The sequence below is a fragment of the Rhinoraja longicauda genome, chromosome 12, assembly GCF_053455715.1.
Source record: "Rhinoraja longicauda isolate Sanriku21f chromosome 12, sRhiLon1.1, whole genome shotgun sequence".
In the NCBI taxonomy this organism is placed as follows: domain Eukaryota; kingdom Metazoa; phylum Chordata; class Chondrichthyes; order Rajiformes; family Arhynchobatidae; genus Rhinoraja; species Rhinoraja longicauda.
The window spans coordinates 4,288,955-4,310,679 of record NC_135964.1 but is presented as its reverse complement, the minus strand read 5'-3'; the positions used below and the strand labels follow the sequence as shown (position 1 = coordinate 4,310,679).

Here is a 21,725-nt window from a genome sequence, read left to right as displayed (position 1 = left end):
CTGACAATAGGTGAGCACAGGCAACGAAGGGTCGTGATTCCATGGAATGATGCGGAATTACTGAAGTATCGTTATGAGAGCATTAGGATATTGGGGACCACTCGCACTGCAGTAGAGGAGGCCATGAGGAGATTTTACTATGTTTAAAATTAAGAGCTTTTTCAAAGTGACAACTCCCTCCAGTCAAGAAGTTTGCAATATCTCATGTTTCAAAAAGCTAAGAGGACAACGCAAAATTATATTCATACGGAGGCAAGTGGAGGTTTGGACGCTTGTCACAGGTAGAAGCAATTGAAGCAAGTGAAATTTGGATGAGTGGCTCAGGCAGAGCAGAAATGCATGGCCTCCTCCACAGTACTGCAAGTAGCCAGCAATATCCTAGCAACATCAGGAGGCAGGGTCTAATTCAGATTAGCCTTGGAAAGAGGTGACACAGATATGATGAGTGAAAAATGTTCCTGTGTTACACGATACAATGGTTCCAAGGCAAAGTGTTTCATGGGAAATGGAAGTGATTAAATACATTTTAAAAATGGACGGCCGACATTGTATATTTAAGGCATCAACTTAAATCATGGCGTATACAGCTGCAGTCCAACTATTTCAGACAACAAGGTTTTCAATTTCTTTGCTGCAGCTTCACCATTTATTTAACAATTTAATAAGAATAGAAAGCACAGGACAAGATCTGGATGAATTTTAACAGATTCATCTGCAAAATTGATGAACATAAAGATTAAAGAGCGTAAAAGAAATTGGGATGGGAAGAAAGGAGGTGGACACTTCATTCACTGAATCAAACAAAGCAGGTTTTTATTATAGCATCTTGTCTTCAACTCAGTGGGCTGAAGATGTATTTCTATTTAAAACAATTACAAAATATATCTTTAAGTAGACAGATCTCTTTAAGTAGACATATCTTTCGGCAGAGATAGCCAAGTTCTTGATTAGAACTGGTGTCAAGGGTTATGGGGAGAAGGCAGGAAATGGGATTAGGTGGCAGAAATCAGTCATGATTGAATGACCAGGTAGACTCGATGGGCCGAATGGCCTAATTCAACTCATTTGTGAACATGAACTTGTGAAGTACCTTGTCAGAAATGCCAATGCAGTTCAGAAAGATGAGGGAATATTCTGGCCAATTACTATCTATACCCAAATTATGTATGTACTTCATAGGTCATTTGTTGTCATGTGTACCAATTAAGGTACAGTGATATTCGAATTACCCTGTGAACAAGAAAATTCACCCATTTTCTTTTCCCCCCCGCCAATTTGTTTGATTCCCCTGAAGATGGTTACTCTTGCCGAGTTTCAGATCCACAGATTGCCGATAGTCCCTGGTACCTTTCCCAAATGTTCAATCCTCGTGTGCAGATATAGTCATTAGACAATTAGGAGGCCATTAGAACTCAGAAGTTTCGCAGCCAAAATCAATGCCAAATAAAGATTTGTGCACATCCCAGCTGGAGGATCTGGCTTGCGTTCAGACGTGGAAACTCTCAACACTGGTCCAAAAAATACCAGGACCAACAGAAGCAGTCTTGCTAGTGGCACTAATGAGATTGGCTGAACATTCTTCCTGTTGTGTGCCGCACTGAAACTCATCAGGCGAAACCATCTCATCTTAACCCCAGAGCCTCACATTATTACATAGCAAGCAATATTGGACAGGTTGTGTGAGTGGGCGGATACATGGCAGATGCAGTTTAATGTAGATAAGTGTGAGGTTATTCACTTTGGAAGTAAGAATAGAAAGGCAGATTATTATCTGAATGGTGTCAAGTTAGGAAGAGGGGATGTTCAACGAGATCTGGGTGTCCTAGTGCATCAGTCACTGAAAGGAAGCATGCAGGTACAGCAGGCAGTGAAGAAAGCCAATGGAATGTTGGCCTTCGTAACAAGAGGAGTTGAGTATAGGAGCAAAGAGGTCCTTCTACAGTTGTACCGGGCCCTGGTGAGACCGCACCTGGAGTACTGTGTGCAGTTTTGGTCTCCAAATTTGAGGAAGGATATTCTTGCTATTGAGGGCGTGCAGCGTAGGTTCACTAGGTTGATTCCCGGAATGGCGGGACTGTCGTATGTTGAAAGGCTGGAGCAATTAGGCTTGTATACACTGGAATTTAGAAGGATGAGGGGGGATCTTATTGAAACATATAAGATAATTAGGGGATTGGACACATTAGAGGCAGGAAACATGTTCCCAATGTTGGGGGAGTCCAGAACAAGGGGCCACAGTTTAAGAATAAGGGGTAGGCCATTTAGAACGGAGATGAGGAAGAACTTTTTCAGTCAGAGAGTGGTGAAGGTGTGGAATTCTCTGCCTCAGAAGGCAGTGGAGGCCAGTTCGTTGGATGCTTTCAAGAGAGAGCTGGATAGAGCTCTTAAGGATAGCGGAGTGAGGGGGTATGGGGGTATGGGGAGAAGGCAGGAACGGGGTACTGATTGAGAGTGATCAGCCATGATCGCATTGAATGGCGGTGCTGGCTCGAAGGGCTGAATGGCCTACACCTGCACCTATTGTCTATTGTCTATTGTCTATTGTCTAATATCAACTATTCTGGTGGCTAACGTGTAAATCTACTAATATTCCCAACAGCTTCACCCATTTTACCAGAAATCTTCACTGACAGTTAAAATGGACAGGACTCCGGTAAATTCCAAGATTCAAGCACCAGGGAGCCGAATAATGGCTCCAAACCGCAGCAACCTGGTTCAGTAGTTTGCAGCAGGCATGGTAAATAGAGCAGGTCCATTAAGCACAACTTAATACCGCAGGAGATGGTCAGGAGAAATGTTTTTAACACTTCAACATCTCACTAATGTTAATAGCTTAAATTTTGATTCGATAGATTTATAGACCTATAAATGGTTAAGAATTTATTCTAATCTTATATCTGGTTATTCCGATGAATAACAAATAGGGTATGTAAAGTCCAGGCAACTTGCCATGGTAGTTTACATTATTACCTTCGTATTTGATTCAGTGTTAAAGAGTCAGACAGCACCAATATTTGGTAATTCACCAAAGCCTAAAAGAAAGCATCATACAGTAAAATCTATTCCAAAATATGCTTTCAGATTTTGATGGTCGCCATTTTCTTTAAAATTATAAGCTGAATAGTTTATAAATCTCTGCTCTCACCTTAGCAAGTTTGGGAGGCACAACATCTGCATGGATTTTTAACATCGTTGTCTTTTAGTATTGAAATGGTTTATTTTTAATTCTCACCAAATACAATTAAGATGATTAATGCAAAAATTCATCCCATTTGACAATTTGTTGGCATGCCTGAATTCTAGTTGTGTCAGCAAATTAAAATGTAATTAGGGTAAAATCTGCTCAGAGACAATACTTGCTGAAGTCTCTTTTGTGCCTTAGGGTAGACATGACAGCCAATCCTGATCCAGACATTGCTCATGGTCTGTAGAAAAGAGAAACTCTGATCATCACATTAAAAAAGTGAAACAGATGGCTATCGCGCAAAGATCACAGATTTTCCACACAGATGTTGGCATTGGACTACTTTTTTTGCAGCTCTTAGTGCAAACTAAGCTCTCGTCTGCAAGTACCACAAGTTTGTATGTGCAAACATTTGTTTAAGAATCTCTTTAAAATTATCAAGCAGAGCCGGATTGGGGCTGACTGTCATGTATCCAAGGTAATGGCAACTATCAGACACGACATCCCACAGTCTGCTGTGGATGATGGTAAACTCCAGCATGCTTGCCATGAGTGGCTGGTATACATTCAGTTTACCAGCCACCATTTGTTAATGGGAAATAAAGCCAGTCTTCATCAGCACACACACACATCCAACCATCACACACACACACACACACACACACACACACAGATGCTCTACTGTAAAACCTGAGGGTAATCTTTCTTTAATTCACCTTTGACCGAGAGCACCTAAAATCAAACCTACCGTCTACCATCACAGTGAGGGTGTACCTGTAGCAATCACTGTGATGGTTGTTTGTGTTAAATTGTAATTGTGTGTCTTGTGTTCTTTATTGTCTACTGCCGGACCCTGACGTGAGAGGACGCTGGCGCTATTTGTTCGCCGCTTCTCCGTCAGGACAAATCTTTTGTTTGTTTGTTTGTTTTATGTCTTGTTTGCTCTGTAAAGCGTCTTTGAGTATCCTGAAAAGCGCTATATAAATTAAATGTATTATTATTATTATCCCAGTGAGACTTTTTCAACATGCAGCTTCTGAAGTATAATTTAGTGAGTAGTAACAGTTGGTTTAAATTATTTATTAATTCTTATCTTATTCATTCTTAATCTGAAAACAAGAAATTGTTTTTAGTAAAATCAGTCCAATATAGTTACCTTTTCTTGACTTTCACGCTGGAATATCAAAATGGTATTGTTTAACGCATCAGTCAAATTTAATTTTTTCGCATCTATTTTCATTTATAAAATCACATTTCTTTTATGCAGGAGCTCTGATAAAATGTCAGCTTCCAGAATCCTAAAGTTGCTTTCATCTCTTCTCGGGTCTTATACTTTTTTTCTGTATGTTTTCTTAAAAATAGTGGATATTGGGGATTAAGTAGGATTTATTTAATTTACCATGCGTTTGTTTTCTTCAAAGCACATCCTAATTAAACTGGAGTATTATTGATTTGTGTCACCCAGTTTGAGCTAATTACCCGTGAGGTTTATTTTGATCATCTTCCTTAACTTGAGAAGCATGCAATCCCCCCTCCCCCCCCCCCGAGAAAAATTGTGTGGATGCAGTCCCAGCGGAAGATTCCTCAATGGGATTTATCTTTTTCTTTGTACAAAATTTCAAATATAGTAAGAAGGGACTAAAACATACCCTACTCTTTATAAAATAGCATCCTAATTGCATGTCTGTCAGTTTTAGAATTGGTGCATATTGTATATGTTTAGCATATATTGTAAGTATGCACGATTTATATCAGTTTTCAGACAAAAGTTATTTAAAATAGCAATTTTTGCGAGAAAGACCAATAGTAAGCCCTCAGAGAAAAATACATACGAATGGAAATATCGAAAGCTTCTGACTAGGTCTCTAATCATTTCAGATTTAGTCGATTTTCATCCCAATTCAATTAATTAAATAGCATACTTCCACTTAAATTAAAGCTGAACCCTTGTTCATGTACAATTGTGGTCCCCGTTTAAAACTTGCCATGTAAACGCTGAGCTGTATCAGGTGAGGTTCAATTGCAGAACATTCTTAGCAGGGATTTAAAAAAAGACACACAGACATGCAATTTCGACATCAGTCATTAAAATTACTTCACTAAATGCAGCTAGACCTCACTGAGTTTTAAAAGTGTTAGATCCTCTTTAATTTCTGGTGCAATTGCAGTGCCGATTCTCTTTACTGCCCTTTTGGTTTTCAGTCCTTTTAATCCTCAGGCACAAATCCTTTTTTTTGTAGTTTGTTATATCTTTGTGTCAGCAAATGTATACTCACTGCACTATTGATAATCATGCTCTTTTGTTTAGCTGGGCTAGGTTTTACAGTATGGAGCATAATTACCGAGGATGGAGCTTACCACACAATCTAAGGGCCCCAGCACACTGTGGGATATGTGTAGGAATGATGTGTGACCTATGTACCTTGCTGCATGAGCGCTCCAACTCCAAACCAGAAACTATTTAGTAAAGTAAAATTGTTTTCCACTACATCCGACTCAGGATTGCAAGGGTGGGGATTGTACCATTCGTATGGTGTAAACCTGTGGTAATTAACAGAAATAGTCTTCAAATATCACACGAATACACAGTGCATCAGCAAACCCTTCAAGCATTCAACAGTGCTGGGAAGAAAAAAATCAACAATTGGATTAGTAATCAATGAACTACTAAAAGGTGACACTGTTCATTACGATACCCAAATAGATTTATCGCTGTATTGACTCTGCAGCTGTGGTTTACTGTTTAATAGGGACCAGGAGGTATTCCCAATAGCTTTTGGCTCTCAAGCATTTGTATTCTGTAAAAGTTGCTCAAGGCTCCAGTATAACTGTTAAAGGAAAGGTCATTTGGAACATTGCTTTCCATTTCAAAGTGCTATTGCGAACGACATTCAGAGTGCAGAATTATGAGTTTGAAAGCACGCACCACCAAATTCCAGTTTCTCATCCTCACCGCTGTAATTAGATTCTTGAACTGACCTCTGATAAGTAAAGGATGAATTCCCAATCTTCCAACCTACCTCATTGCGGTCCTTGCGCTTTTTGTCTGCGATTTCTCTGTAACTGTAAGGTTATATTCTGCACTCTGTTTGAATTCTCCTTTGCATTACAAGCACACACATTTCACAGCACCCGAGTTTCCAGAATCTTGCTGGATTATCCGTTTTGCTGAACCAACGGAGGTTGCGGCCTTGAGATGAGGTGAACGGTACTGGAACAAGCATCCGGGGGACCGAGATACTGCCCCGCAAAGTCAGCCTCAGAGTTAGCTATGGGCACAGGTCTGCTGGCTCCAGCTGGGCCTGCGTTCCACAGTCCCGGCCAAACCTCGGGGGAAACCTCGACCCGCTGAAAGTCCAGCTGCGGAGGTTGACTATGGAAACGGATCCACTGGCTCCCGCCAGGCCGGACTGGAGTTCCAGAGCCCTTTTTTTATATTAATCAAAAATATTTATTCAAATATTAAAACAATATATACAATACAATAAAACCAAAACATGAACCCACCACCATAATACAAGACACACAATAAACTATTATACAACTATCTTACACTCCTTGTCAAGGATGCATTCAACCCCCCGCGGTGCCCAGCGGTCCCGGAAATCCTCCAGGGTGCCCGTGGACAGCGCGTAGTCCCTCTCCAACACCACCTGGGCGCGGATGTAACCCCAGAAAAGGGGCGGGCAGCCGGCTCGGGCAGAGCCCTCTTCCGCCTGGCGCCGTGACTCGCGGATGGCCAGCTTGGCCAGGCCCAGGAGCAACACAACCAGGACATCTTCGGCCCCCGGCCTCTCCCCTACGCACAGGGTGTCCAAAGATGAGGGCGGGGGATGAGAAGTGCAGCCAGAAGGCAAGGAGCAGCCCCTTTAGATATTGGAACAGGGGCTGCAACCTCACACTCTCCATGTAGACGTGGTACACAGGCTCTTCCAGCCCGAGAGTCCCAGAGCCCTTCGGGGGAAAATTCAACCCTCTGATCGGAAGTCCAGCCAGAGAAGTCCCAATGGGGTGGAGATTTTTCTGCCTCACCAAGCCGAGGCGCCATATTTCCAGGGGGACCTCCAGGGGCGGATTTCAGGTGCGCTCTCATGATTTTATCTGGATTAAAGGAGGTGCTGGACTCAGTTGCTAGAAAATGGACCTATACCCAATGTGGTCATGTTTGGTATGATTTACATGAGTACATCGGGTTGCCATCCAGCAAACCTGCTATCTGCCCTTTGGTACCAGGGGCTCTCATCTTCCTAAACAGCCTAACGTGTGGCACCTTATCAAAGGCTTTCTGAAAATCTAAGTAAACAACATCTACTGGCTCTCCTTTGTCTGTCCTACTATCAACTTCTTCAAAGAATTCCAGCAAATTTGTCAAGCAAGACTTCCCCTTCACAAAGCCATTCTGACTTTGGCCTATTCAAGTACTCCATAACCTCATCCTTTATAATGGACTCTAAAATCTTACCAACCACCAAAGTCAGACTAAGCGGCTTATAGTTCCCACTATTCTGCCTTGCTCCCTTCTTGTGCAGCGGGGTAATATTGGTGATTTTCCAATCATCTGGGACCACTCCTGACTGTAGTGATTCCTGAATTATCATTATCATTGCCTCGACAATCCCTAAAGCCACCTCTTTCAGCACCCTAGGGTGCAGTCCTTCCGGCCTTATCCACCTTCAGCCCTTTCAGCTTCCCAAGCACCTTCTCCCTAGTAACAGCCACTCCACTAACTTCCACCCCCTGACTCTCCTGAATTTCATGCATGTTGCTGGTGTCTTCCACTGATGCAAAAAAGTTATTCAACTCCTCTGCCATTTCTTTATTCCCCATTATCACTTCTCCTGCATCATTCCTCAGCAGTCCAACGTCCACTCTTACCTCTTTCTTGCTCTTTACATAACAGAAGAAATTCTTGCTATCCTCTTTTATATTATTGGCTAGCTTACCTTCTTCGCATTTCATCTTTTCTCCCCGTATTTTCTTTTTAGTTACCTTCTGTTGTTCTTTAATAGCTTCCCAATCCTCTGGCTTCCCACTAATCTTTGCAATGTTATATGCCTTCTCTTTTAGTTTTATACTGTCCTTGACTTCCCTTGTCTGCCACGGTCGCCTCTTTCTCCCCCTAAAATCTTTCTTCCTCTTTGACAATAGACAATAGACAATAGAAAATAGGTGCAGGAGGAGGCCATTCGGCCCTTCGAGCCAGCACCGCCATTCAATGTGATCATGGCTGATAATTCTCAATCAGTACCCCGTTCCTGCCTTCTCCCCATACCCACTGACTCCGCTATCCTTAAGAGCTCTATCTAGCTCTCTCTTGAATGCATTCAGAGAATTGGCCTCCACTGCCTTCTGAGGCAGAGAATTCCACAGATTCATAACTCTCTGACTGAAAAAGTTTTTCCTCATCTCCATTCTAAATGGCCTACCCCTTATTCTTAAACTGTGGCCCCTTGTTCTGGACTCCCCCAACATTGGGCACATGTGTCCAACCCCTTAATAATCTTATACGTTTCGATAAGATCCCCTCTCATCCTTCTAAATTCCAGTGTATACAAGCCTAGTCGCTCCAGTCTTTCAACATATGACAGTCCCGCCATTCCGGGAATTAACCTGGTAAACCTACGCAGCACGCCCTCAATAGAAAGAATTTGGAATGAAAAGATCCTGCAACTTGAACACGATAACCAGAGTATTCCCAGAAATTCCTGCCATTGCTGTTTCACCGTCATCACTGCTAGGGTCCCTTTCCAGTCAACTTTGGCCAGCTCCTCCCTCATGCCTCTATAGTCCCTTTGCCCAGCTGCAATTCGGACGAGTCCAATTTCACCTCCTCCCTCTCAAATTGCAGATTAAAACTTATCATGTTGTGGTCGCTACCTCCTAATGGTTCCTATACCTTGAGTTCCCTTATCAAATCCAGTTCATAACATAACACTAAATCCAAAATTGCCAGTAGGCCCAGGATTATAAGGGGAAATTCTGAAAATTGGGTCATTTATCAAGCTCACTTTCAGAAAACTGTCCATTGATCAATATATAGCTGTTGCAGTTCTCGGTCCTGGATTGGTCAACTACAATATTTCATTATTATTCATCGTTAGGAATTATACACATAAGGAACTGGTAACTGATTTCAGTGATTACAGGTGAAGTTAAAACTGTAAATTTGTAATCAGTTGCAACTTGAACACGATAACCAGCAAGTAACAGACATTGACCCTAAACAGTAAGTTATATAAACTCATCCTTTCTGCTGCAACTGCTAGCAGGCCACAAATTCAAGCTCATCTTTAGATTCTTGAGGGACCGGTTTTGTAAAATCTAGGTTATTGAGATTTGAACCACAATCTATTCCTAGCTACTTAAATAGGCCATAGGTACCATCTGAAAATCCAGCACTAAGCTTTTGACAATCCAAACCTGAAGTATATTTGATCCCTATCCTTTCCAAAGTGTGCTACCCCACTAAATAAGCCACCACTAAGATGGGAAACTACTTTGGCAATGCAGTGAGATTTTTGTACTTCTAGAATACTTGGCATGAATCTGCTGACAACCTCTTCACTTAACCAGGAAGACTGCATCAGAGCAGTTTACTATTAGTGTTCTTTTACTAATAAAGAACAGAGTATTTTACATTTCCAGTTGTCTCCCTGATTGTACAAAAGCAAAAACCACTGTTAATTATTAAAACATTTGGGCTTCCTTTCAAAGGAAAATAATTGGCACCAGTAACAATAAGCCTTATCTCGAGAAATAAAACATCCTAAACAAAGGTGGGATCTAAGATGGAATGTGTGTGATTAACTCCATTACAGCCACTTAATTTCCAGGAGAAATTAGAGATAAAGATTGGGGGGAATCATCCCAGTCGGGAAGAATCCTATCTTCCCCTTCGTGCATGTGCCACGTGAACACCCTGGTACTAGTCAGCAAACAACAGGTCGTTTATCTCCTCCCATTTAGACGTAGAAATATCCAGCATCAGCAAAGACTCCTCACCAATGATCCAAGAGAGATCAAGTGACTTGGAACACAGTAGAAAATGAACAGCCTTCTGCTGCTTTATGCTTCACACAGCACACCGTGTTTTCTCAAGCTAAAGGTTTTTATTTTCAATTTTGTCGCTGCTTAATATAGTCGTTTAGCTGTGGACTGATAAGTTCAATGTGTAGACAGCTGGAGCATCATTTAAAATGGTTAATCTGACCACCATTAACTCTTTAACTGGCTTTTTGCTTGAAACCATCTTCCAGTCTATCGACATGAACAAACTGAAAAAATAATATTCTCCACAGGCAAGAGGTCAACGAATCCGATTTTGAGTTCACATACTTCATTAAAGTCCCAAATTTAGTTTCATGGGTTTTTGTTGATTGTATAAATCATTATTGGGTATTCACCTGGGTTTGTCCATTGTGGTGCTATACATTGTATCATCAAATCAAACACATGTCTCAGTACATAAGTGATAGCAGCAGATTTAGATAATAGACAATAGGTGCAGGAGGAGGCCATTCGGCCCTTCGAGCCAGCACCGCCATTCAATGTGATCATGGCTGATCATTCTCGATCAGTACCCTGTTCCTGCCTTCTCCCCATACCCTCTGACTCCGCTATCCATAAGAGCTCTATCTAGCTCTCTCTTGAATGCATTCAGAGAATTGGCCTCCACTGCCTTCTGAGGCAGAGAATTCCACAGATTCACAACTCTCTGACTGAAAAAGTTTTTCCTCATCTCAGTTCTAAATGGCCTACCCCTTATTCTTAAACTGTGGCCCCTTGTTCTGGACTCCCCCAACATTGGGAACATGTTTCGTGCCTCTAACGTGTCCAACCCCTTAATAATCTTATATGTTTCGATAAGATCTCCTCTGATCCTTCTAAAATAAGATCTCCTCTCATCCTTCTAATTTGGGCCATTTGGTCGATCAAGTCTACTCCACCATTCAATCATAGTTTTGTTTAGTTTATGTTAAATTTAGTTTAAAGATACAGCGCGGAAACAGGCCCTTTCGGCCCACTAGGGACAATTCTTTTTACATTTACCAAGCCAATTAACCTACATACCTGCACATCTTTGGAGTGTGGGAGGAAACCGAAGGTCTCGGAGAAAACCCACGCAGGTCATGGGGAGAGCGTACAAACTCCATACAGACAGCACCCGTAGTCGGGATTGAACCTGGGTCTCCAGCGCTGCATTCACTCTAAGGCAGCAACTCTACCGCTGCGCCACCGTGCTGCCCTTCTTCAGGATCTAGCTGATCCATCTTTCCCTCTCAACCTCGTTCTCTTGCCTTCTCCCCATAATCGCTGACACCCATACTAATCAAGAATCTACCTATCTCTGCCTTGAAAATGTCCATTGACTTGGCCTCCACAGCCTTCTGTGGCAATGAATTCCACAGATTCACCACTCTATGACTAAAGAAATTCCTCCTCATCTCCTGCCTAAAGGAACATTCTTTTATCCTGAGGTGCTTATTTATGCTTATTATGATTAGCATTTTTGAATGGCCCACATTATTATCTTTCAAATATGTTAATCAGACTACAATATAAAACCTACTCAAGGATACCATACATCGACTATTGTTAACACCAATTCATTGCCACAGAAGGTTGTGGAGGCCAAGTCAACGGATATTTTTCATACAAACAGGGGCTAACTAATAGCGGCAATCTCAAATCCTTCATAATCCAGTCACCTAACTTGCTAGATGGTTGGCCATTCTGTGTTTTTACCAGGCCTCCTAAAAGGTTCATGTTTTTCATTGCAACATTCAATCACTTATTCGTTGGCTTAGTAAGAAAAGGTTTACTTAAGCAGAAGCTATTGCAAGTATGAGTTGAACTCGGAAATGCTATCCGAGATCCAATATATAATATGTAGCTTACCACATATAAACTAAAAAAGGACAAGCATTTGTTGTTTTGGTAAGCATTTGATAAATAACAGCTTTCAGACCATAAAATATCCAAAATGTCTTTAAATCGAACGAACTACCTTTGAAAAGTAGTTAGCTGTTTGAATGTCCCATGTGCAATGGTGAGATAAATTCATTTTGCCGTTCAGGTTAATTCAGGGAGAAATATTGGCTCAGACAATAGTCTCTTTTTTATTTGAAGCTGAACCAGTGGAAGAGACCTTCATGGATCTTCGGGCCATCTTGGTGACACCGCGTGCTGTCCAGGGGCACCCTGGGGGATTTCTGGGACCGCTGGGCGCCGCGGGGGGTTGAATGCATCCTGGACAAGGATTGTAAGATAGTTGTGTAATAGGTTATTGTGTGTCTTGTATTAAGCTGGTGGGTTCTGATTTTATTTTATTGTATTGCATATATTATTTTAATAAATGAATAAATATTTTTGATTAAAAAAATACACCTGCAGCTTGGAATTGCCATTGGCTGGTCCTCATTCATATTGGCCTGAGGCATCCCCGATTCCGCTGATGTACTCTGATGCAGAACAATTGAAGAGGTGTTGCTCTGAAAGTTTAAGCAGCTGGTGAAGCCTTGCTCCCAGCTTTGCGGTCTGCCGAACTTACAGGGGTCTTTATATGTCTTTGACAACCTGAGATATTTTAAAAGTCTCAGGTCAGGTAAATAATTTAAAAATAAATGTTATTAAAAATCACCAAAAAAAATTGAAGTTAGCCAAACTAGTTTACTAGGTTAATTCCCGGGAATGGCGGGACTGTCATATGTTGAAAGACTGGAGCGACTTGGCTAGTATACACTGGAATTTAGAAGGATGAGAGGGGATCTTATCGAAACGTATAAGATTATTAAGGGGTTGGACACGTTAGAGGCAGGAAACATGTTCCCAATGTTGGGGGAGTCCAGAACAAGGGGCCACAGTTTAAGAATAAGGGGTAGGCCATTTAGAACGGAGATGAGGAAAAACTTTTTCAGTCAGAGAGTTGTGAATCTGTTGTGCACCGCCATTCAATGTGATCATGGCTGATCATTCTCAATCAGTACCCCGTTCCTGCCTTCTCCCCATACCCCCTGACTCCGCTATCCTTAAGAGCTCTATCTAGCACTCTCTTGAATGCATTCAGAGAATTGGCCTCCACTGCCTTCTGAGGCAGAGAATTCCACAGATTCTCAACTCCCTGACTGAAAAAGTTTTTCCTCATCTCAGTTCTAAATGGCCTACCCCTTATTCGTAAACTTATTCTTTCTTCCTGAGACACAGAATCGTAGAGTCAATCAGCACAGAAACAAGCCCTTCGGCCCACCATGTGCGCACTGGTCATCAAGTAAGTACTTAGCTGTGCTAATCCTATTTACCTATTCACTTCACTTGAATAATCCTATTCACTTGGTCTGTAGCTGTCTACAGCTTGATGATTTACACGCCTGTCCAGATACGTGTGAACTGTTGAGAGAGTACCTACCACCACTATCCACTCAAGCAGTGTGTTCCAGATTCCCAGAACCCTTTGCATGAAAAGCTTTGCCTGGAATTGGACGCTAATCTATTCAGAATTTCCCCGGACGAACCGTAGCAAAATCATTAAATGTTAAAATCAAAGCAAAGCAAAAAAAATAATAATCACCTTTGTCAAATACATTGTAACACAGTTTGGGAAAGAAAATCAATTTTAATTATTCCAGCAATGTTCCCCATTCTCTTCCCCTTGCTTGCCAAGATCACAATCATCATCGCTTACCTGGCAATAACGAAGAGTACACAGCTGACCCCCAGGCATGCCAGCAGCACGTACATCCAAATATCAGGGGACAACGGATTCAGGAAGGAGAAAATGCCTGGGTTGGTGCCGTTGGGTTTACGATAGAGGATACTGATGCCCAGGGTCATGAAAGGTTTAGAGAAATCAATAACCTTCTCCCGTACATAGGTAATAGTGAGAGGAGCTACTGCCAGATCTGCCTTCTGCAAGAAAGAAGAAAGTTACAGTCATCAGATGCCGATGAACAATAATAGTTTGTTCAGCAATATTTTTAATTTAGTAGAGCATAAGCTTTATATACTTCAGTCTGAAGAAGGGTCTCGACCCGAAACGTCGCCCATTCCTTCTCTCCTGAGATGCTGCCTGACCCGCTGAGGTGTGTTCTCAAAAATATGTTCTAAAAAAAAGTGTGTTCCCAAAAGTGTGTTCCCAAAAGTGTGTTCCCAAAAATGTGTTCCCCAAAAAAGTGTGTTACCAAAAAAAGTGTTCCCAAAAGTGTGTTCCCAAAAATGTGTTCCCTAAAAAAGTGTGTTCCCAAAAAAAGTGTGTTCCCAAAAAAAGTGTGTTCCCAAAAGTGTGTTCCCAAAAGTGTGTTCCCAAAAAAGTGTGTTCCCAAAAGTGTGTTCCCAAAAAAAGTGTGTTCCCAAAAAAGTGTGTTCCAAAAAGAGTTCCCAAAAGTGTGTTCCCAAAAGTGCATTCCCAAAAGTGTGTTCCCAAAAAAAGTGTGTTCCCAAAAAAAGTGTGTTCCCAGCATTTTGTGAATAAATACCTTCGATTTGTACCAGCATCTGCAGTTATTTTCTTACACTTATATAACTTCAAGAGGTCAACTTAGACACAAAATAGCTAGATAATTGCCTGGACTCGCGAGTTCAGTGTCAAAGACACTGTGCTATATGAAGTCTTTTCAACATCATTTTCTTAGATTATATTTTACTGAGACGAAATACGTAGGCTGCTATCTTCATATGGTTAGCAATTCGTATTGCCCCATCCACAGTGATGTAGTCTGCATAATGTTCTTATACAGTGCAGCTAATGAACAACAGCTGTCACTGTTAAAAACAGACATGAATTGAAATAATGCTCTCAGTTTTTCAATCATTTTTAATCTTTGATTTTCCTTTCAAGCAGAATGGGAGAGGACATGTTAATAGAAAAATTAAAATCGCAATTGATATCTTCACAGCTCATTGACATCCCAGATAACAAAATGTTCTCTTTACAAAGACTGAATTTAACTATTGAGTCATTAGAGATGACAGATTAATCAATTTTACTGAACTGAGTTCATCTAGCTGTCTGAGTTAATATGGTTTAGGATAACAGAATTCCATCAAAATTTAAAACACAGTCAAAAACAATTTCTGCCTTTTTGATGTTTGTAGAATATAAGTAAGGACATCACGATACTGACTTCAGGGAACAGTGCATTGTCATGCATCAAAAGCAGCATATTTTTAATCCCACATCATGTTAACCTAAATATATCTCCATGCGGCACAACGACAAATCAGAAAAATCTTGTTTTAACATCTGCTTCACAGGAAGAGCGCCATAATGCTACTTTGCTTAATTAGATGCACAAGCAAGGGGGGAAAAACAACAAAATGTGTGTTCTGCCATTACGTGAATGTGCTGTGATCTAAAACTCAGCGACACTTGCTATTAGAAGGCCAGCCTGTCATCACAGGAGAATGTAGCACATTTCTAATAAGGAACACCGACAACCAAGCAAGCTCGTCACTTTGACAAACGACCTGAGCATGAGGCGAAACACAATCCGCACTGCATTCAAATCTGTAATTTAAGGAAAATTATGGTAATTGGCGAAGAGTTCGGTGAAAATACTTGTCCAGTTGCGAGGAAATAATTATTTCAATGTCAACTACAGTTTGGAAAAATGTTTTAAAATGGGTGTTTCATGTCTACAGAACATCCCCAAGACAAGTTATTTTTTATTAATGCGGTCACTATTATTGTCGAGGAAAAGATGCAGCCAATTTATGCCAACCAAATTACCACAAACAGCAATTTATTTTTTTGATGATGTTGAGAGAGGGACAAATATTGGCTAAGAAACTGCAGGAATTTTTCTGCTTATTCTTCGAGATGGTGCAGTGGAATATTTTATGTGCAGAAGGACAGCCATAGTAGTAGTTTCACAATTCATCCAAAGGGCAGCATTTTGTGCTCAAGCTTTAGGACTAATACTAATCATAACCCACAGTCATATGAGTCAGAGGAACAAATTAATTGTTCCTCTGACAAGGTAATTGTGGAAGTCAGTGGGGTTGTACCAGATGTCGGTCAACAGTCTGTCTCCTGTGATGGAGCCAAAGAGGTTGAGAAAGTAAAGCGAGTTAGTACAAAAGAATTTGAGGGCACACTGGAACATAGAAAACATAGAAAACATAGAAAATAGGTGCAGGAGTAGGCCACTCGGCCCTTCGAGCCTGCACCGCCATTCAACATGATCATGGCTGATCATCCAACTCAGTATCCCGTACCTGCCTTCTCTCCATACCCTCTGATCCCTTTAGCCACAAGGGCCACATCTAACTCCCTCTTAAATATAGCCAATGAACTGGCCTCAACTACCTTCTGTGGCAGAGAATTCCACAGATTCACCACTCTCTGTGTGAAATGAATAAATAAATTAATTAATTAAAAAAATTAAAAATTATCCCTCGTTATCTGGTTTCACATCATCTTTCACCCTCCCCTTCCTCTGCCTGGCTGTCTCTGCATCCTCTTCATTATCTCCCTGAGCATCAAACTGCTGGAGGAACTGAATGGGTCAGGCAGATTCACCACTCTCTGTGTGAAAAAAAACTTTCTCATCTCGGTCCTAAAAGACTTCGCCCTTATCCTTAAACTGTGACCCCTTGTTCTGGACTTCCCCAGCATCGGGAACAATCTTCCTGCATCTAGCCTGTCCAACCCCTTAAGAATTTTGTAAGTTTCTATAAGATCCCCCCTCAATCTTCTAAATTCCAGCGAGTACAAGCCGAGTCTATCCAGCCTTTCTTCATATGAAAGTCCTGCCATCCCAGAAGTTAGTAATATCATATCATATCATATATATACAGCCGGAAACAGGCCTTTTCGGCCCTCCAAGTCCGTGCCGCCCAGTGATCCCCACACATTAACATTATCCTACACCCACTAGGGACAATTTTTTTTTTTTTTAACATTTACCCAGCCAATTAACCTACATACCTGTACGTCTTTGGAGTGTGGGAGGAAACCGAAGATCTCGGAGAAAACCCACGCAGGTCACGGGGAGAACGTATGAAATCAACAGAGTTCTGCACGGGTATGAAATCAACAGATTCTGAACGTATGAAATCAACAGAGACGGCACCAATGCAGTCGTCGATGCAGCAGAGAGTTGGGGAATGGTGCCGGGGCATGTTTGAACAAGGACTGTTCAACGTAACCAACAAAATGACAGGCAAAATGCAAATGCCCATGGCTATACCTTTAACTTGAAGAAAGTGAGAGGAGTTAAAAGAGAAGAGAGGAAGATAGGTGGAGGGGCAGGTGGTGCAAAGGACGCAAGGAGTCTGCAGAAGGACTTGGGCAGGTGGGAGAGTGGGCAAAGTGGTGGATGGGATCCAATGGAGCAGATTGTGTAGCTATGCACTTTGGTAGTAAGAATAAAGGCGTCAACTATTTTTCTAAATGGGGAGAGGAGTCAGAAATCGGAGGTGCCAAGGAACGTGGGTGTGCTAGTGCAGGATTCCCAAAAGGTTAATTTGCAGGTGGAATCGGTAGTAAGGAAGACAAATGCAACATTAGCATTCATTTCAAGAGGATCAGCCTATAAAAGCAGCGATGGATTGCTGAGGCAAGACAAAGCAAGGCAAGTTTATTTATACGGCACATTTCAGCAACAAGGCAATTCAAAGTGCTTTACATAAAACATTAAAGAGCAGTTAAAAGCAATTAAAAACCGTCATTAAAGAGAATAGGAAATAAAAACAAGCTAAAATAGAATAAGACAAGTATAAAATACAAAATTAAAAGTTGCAGTGCAGTGTAGGAAATGAATAATTATTTGATTTAATTAAAGGCAGCATCAAACAGAATAGTTTCAGCCTCGATTTAAAATAACTGAGAGTTGCAGTGGACTTGCAGTTTCTGGGAGTTTGTTCCATATATGTGGTGCATAAAAACTAAACGCTGCTCCTCCAGGTTTAGTTCTGACTCTGGGGACAGAAAGCAGACGTGTCCCAGACGACCTGAGAGGTCTGGATGGTTCATAATGTAGCAGAATATAGGAAATGTATCTTGCCCCTAAACCATTCAGTGCTTTATAAACCAACAGTAGTATTTTCTGTCTGAAGAAGGGTCTCGACCCGAAACGTCACCCATTCCTTCTCTCCTGAGATGCTGCCTGACCCGCTGAGTTACTCCAGCATTTTGTGAATAAATGCCTTCGATTTGTACCAGCATCTGCAGTTATTTTCTTACACTGGTAGTATTTTGAAATCAATTCTTTGACAGACTGGAAGCCAGTGTAAAGACCTCAGAACTGGAGTGATGTGATCGACTGTCTTGGTCTTAGTGAGGACTCCAGCAGCAGCATTGTGAATCAGCTGCAGCTGTCTAATCGATTTTTCGGGAGACCTGTAAAGACAGCATTACAGTAGTCAAGTCTACTGAAGATAAATGCATGGACAGGTTTTTCCAAATCCTGCTGAGCCATAAGTCCTTTAACCCTTGACATATTCATAAGGTGATAGTAGGCTGACTTTGTAATTGTCTTAATGTGGCTGTTGACTCCACCAAGATTTCTGGCTTTGTCCGTGGTTTTTAACATTGCTGACTGAAGCTGAGCGCTGACTTTAAATCGTTCCTCTTTGGCTCCAAAAACAACGACCTCAGTTTTGTCTTCGTTTAATTGAAGAAAGTTTTGGCACATCCAATCGTTGATTTGTTCGATGCACTTACTCAGTGTTTGTATTGGACCACAGTCCCCTGGTGATATGGTTTATGTAAATTTGTGTGTCTTCTGCATAATGATGGTAACTTATTTTGTTGTTTTCCATAATCTGAGCCAGTGGAAGCATGTAGATGTTAAACAGAAGAGGCCCCAGAATGGAGCCCTGCGGAACTCCGCATGTCATATTTGTCTGCTCTGATGTGTAATTACCTATAGACACAAAGTAGTCCCTGTTCTTTAAAGTAGGATTCAAACCAGTTTAGTACTGTGCCTGAAAGTCCAACCCAGTTTTCCAATTGGACTAGTAATATGGTGCGGTCGACTGTGTCAAACGCAGCACTGAGATCCAGTAATACTAAGACTGAAATGTTGCCACTGTCTGTATTTAAGTAGATGTCATTGAAGACCTTAACAAGAGCAGTCTCAGTGCTGTGGTGTGGTCGAACACCAGACTGGAAGACATCAAAACACTTGATTAGTGACAAGAAGTTGTTGAGTTGTTGAAAAACAACTTTTTCAATAATTTTACTTAAAAACGGAAGGTTTGATCTGTGCCTGTAATTGCTCATTGGTCACATGTCTAGATTGTTCTTTTTCAAGAGTGTCTTGATGACTGCAGTTTTCAGGGCCTGTGGGAAGACACCTGAGAGAAGAGACGTGTTTACAATTTGTAGAAGATCTGATGCCCAATCATTTGAAACATTTTCGAAAAGGCCTGTTGGCAGAATATCAAGGCAGCAGGAGGAGGATTTCAGATGTTGTATAATGTCCTCCAGGTTTTCACGGTTGATCGCACACAATGGTGTCATGGCATTTGAATTGGTTTTACATGGACACACGGGCGACACACATCTTGTACCTGATATGAGGCATCTAAAGATGGCACCTTTATAATGGACCGCATTGGAGCATTGTCAGCAGTTTTGGGCCCCATATGTGAGGAGGGATGTGCTGGCTTTGGAGAGGGTTCAGAGGAGGTTTACAAGCATGATCCCGAGGATGACTGGGTTAATGTCTAAGGAGCAGGGCCTGTACTCACTGGGGTTTAGAAGGATGAGGGGAGGAGGCGTGGGGATCTCAATGAAACTTACTGAATAATGAAAGGCCTGGATAGAGTGGATGTGGGATGGATGTTTCCACTAGTTGGAGAGTCTAGGACCAGAGCCTCAGAATAAATGGATGTACCTTTAGGAAGGAGATTAGGAGGAATTTCTTTAGACAGAGGGTGGCGAATCTGTGGAATTTACTGCTATAGACGGCAGTGGAGGCCAAGTCTTTGAGTATTTTTAAAGCGGGGAATGACAGGCTCTTGATTAGTAAGAGTGGCATAGGTTACAAAGGCAAGAAAATGGGGCTGAGAGGGAACGATAGTTCAGCCTTGATTGAATGGTGGAGCACTCAATGGGCCAAATGGCCTAATTCTGTGACAATGATTTATAAACTTATGAGAGGTCGGAGGAGAGTGTTAGCAGAGGGTAACAGATTGGTTTCTTGTTCAAAGAAGAACTGGACGTCCTTCAAAGCCTTCCTTTCAGGGAGTGGAGGTGCAAATGGACTGGACTGTCATGGTAAAGGTGTTGTGACGGGGCCTAGGAATTGAAAGCTGTTGTAGCGCAGCGGTAGAGTTGCTGCTTTACAGCGAATGCAGCGCCGGAGACTCAGGTTCGATCCTGACTACGGGTGCTGCACTGTAAGGAGTTTGTACGTTCTCCCCGTGACCTGCGTGGGTTTTCTCCGAGATCTTCGGTTTCCTCCCACACTCCAAAGATGTACAGGTATGTAGGTTAATTGGCTGGGTAAATGTAAACATTGTCCCTAGTGTGTGTAGGATAGTGTTAATGTGCGGGGATCACTGGGCGGCACGGACTTGGAGGGCCGAAAAGGCCTGTTTCCGGCTGTATATATATGATATGATATGATATGAAGTGTCGAGGAGCACGTGAGATGTCTCAGATTTACGCCTGAAGAGACTGGTTTAGGGGTAACAAGATCGTTTTGAGGTATTTGGAGATGAGTTTGGTGGGGTAGGAGGGGACAGGAACAATGGGTCTGACAGGTTTAGTCCTGCTTGTGGATCTTGGGAAGAAGATAGAAATGGACAATGTAGGGTTGGGGAATCATGTGGTTGGAGGCTGTGGAGGAGAGATCACCAGAGGAGGGGTGAGTTTGGGAGATGATGGCCTGTTGCTCGTCCGTGGGTTCATGGCCAAGGGGTAGGTATGAGGGAGTTTCTGGGAGGTGTGACGTAATATTGCGGTCATTACTGAGTGATTGGGATGGGCAAGAGGACTGAAGAAGTCGAGATGGTTGATACCTCGCTGGCAGTTGGAAATGGAAAGATCCACAGATGGTGGAAGGCCCGCAGAGGGAGTCGAGGAAGAGGAGGAGGAATGAACCATAGAATCAGAATTACTTATGAAACACTTATGTGTTACTTTTTTAATGCAGCAAATTTACAAAAGCATTTAAAAAGAGCCAAAGAAGGAGGTACCAGAGCACATAATTAAAAGTGCATCAGGCTGGAAGTGTAACCAAGAATGGCTATCACCCAAGTCATTCCTTTTTCTCTCTTCTACAGAAAATATAGGTTGAAAGACTTGAAAACCTAGATTTCCAGAATAAGAACAACTTCTTATAGAGACGTATAAAATTATAAAAGGACTGGACAAGCTAAATGTAGGAAATTTTTTCCCAATGTTGGGGGAGTCCAGAACCAGGGGCCACAGTCTAAGAATAATGAGGAGGCCATTTAAAACTGAAATTTATTGGGCGGTTAATATTAAAAATATAACCTGCTGGTTGGATGATTCTGATCAACAACCGGACTGGTTAAAGATGGAGAAAGAGGATTGTTTACCATTCGATATTGGTGCGATCCTCTTAGCTCC

The 21,725-nt window shown here is 41.9% G+C and overlaps 1 protein-coding gene across 5 annotated transcripts in view; it reads right to left on the bottom strand.

Moving 5' to 3' along the window:
• The window catches only part of grik1a (glutamate receptor, ionotropic, kainate 1a), a 329,820-nt gene that overhangs the window by 53,077 nt on the left and 255,018 nt on the right, over positions 1 to 21,725 (bottom strand). For 3 of the 5 annotated variants that reach the window (XM_078408895.1, XM_078408898.1, XM_078408896.1), the window contains 2 exons: positions 13,866 to 14,089; positions 5,607 to 5,725 (listed from right to left, as the gene is read on the bottom strand). In XM_078408895.1, the coding sequence (XP_078265021.1) occupies positions 5,607 to 5,725; positions 13,866 to 14,089 (343 nt within the window). Of the gene's footprint in view, positions 1 to 3,359; positions 3,426 to 5,606; positions 5,726 to 13,865; positions 14,090 to 21,725 lie in introns of those variants that run through there. The other 2 variants (XM_078408897.1, XM_078408899.1) reach the window with 2 other exon arrangements.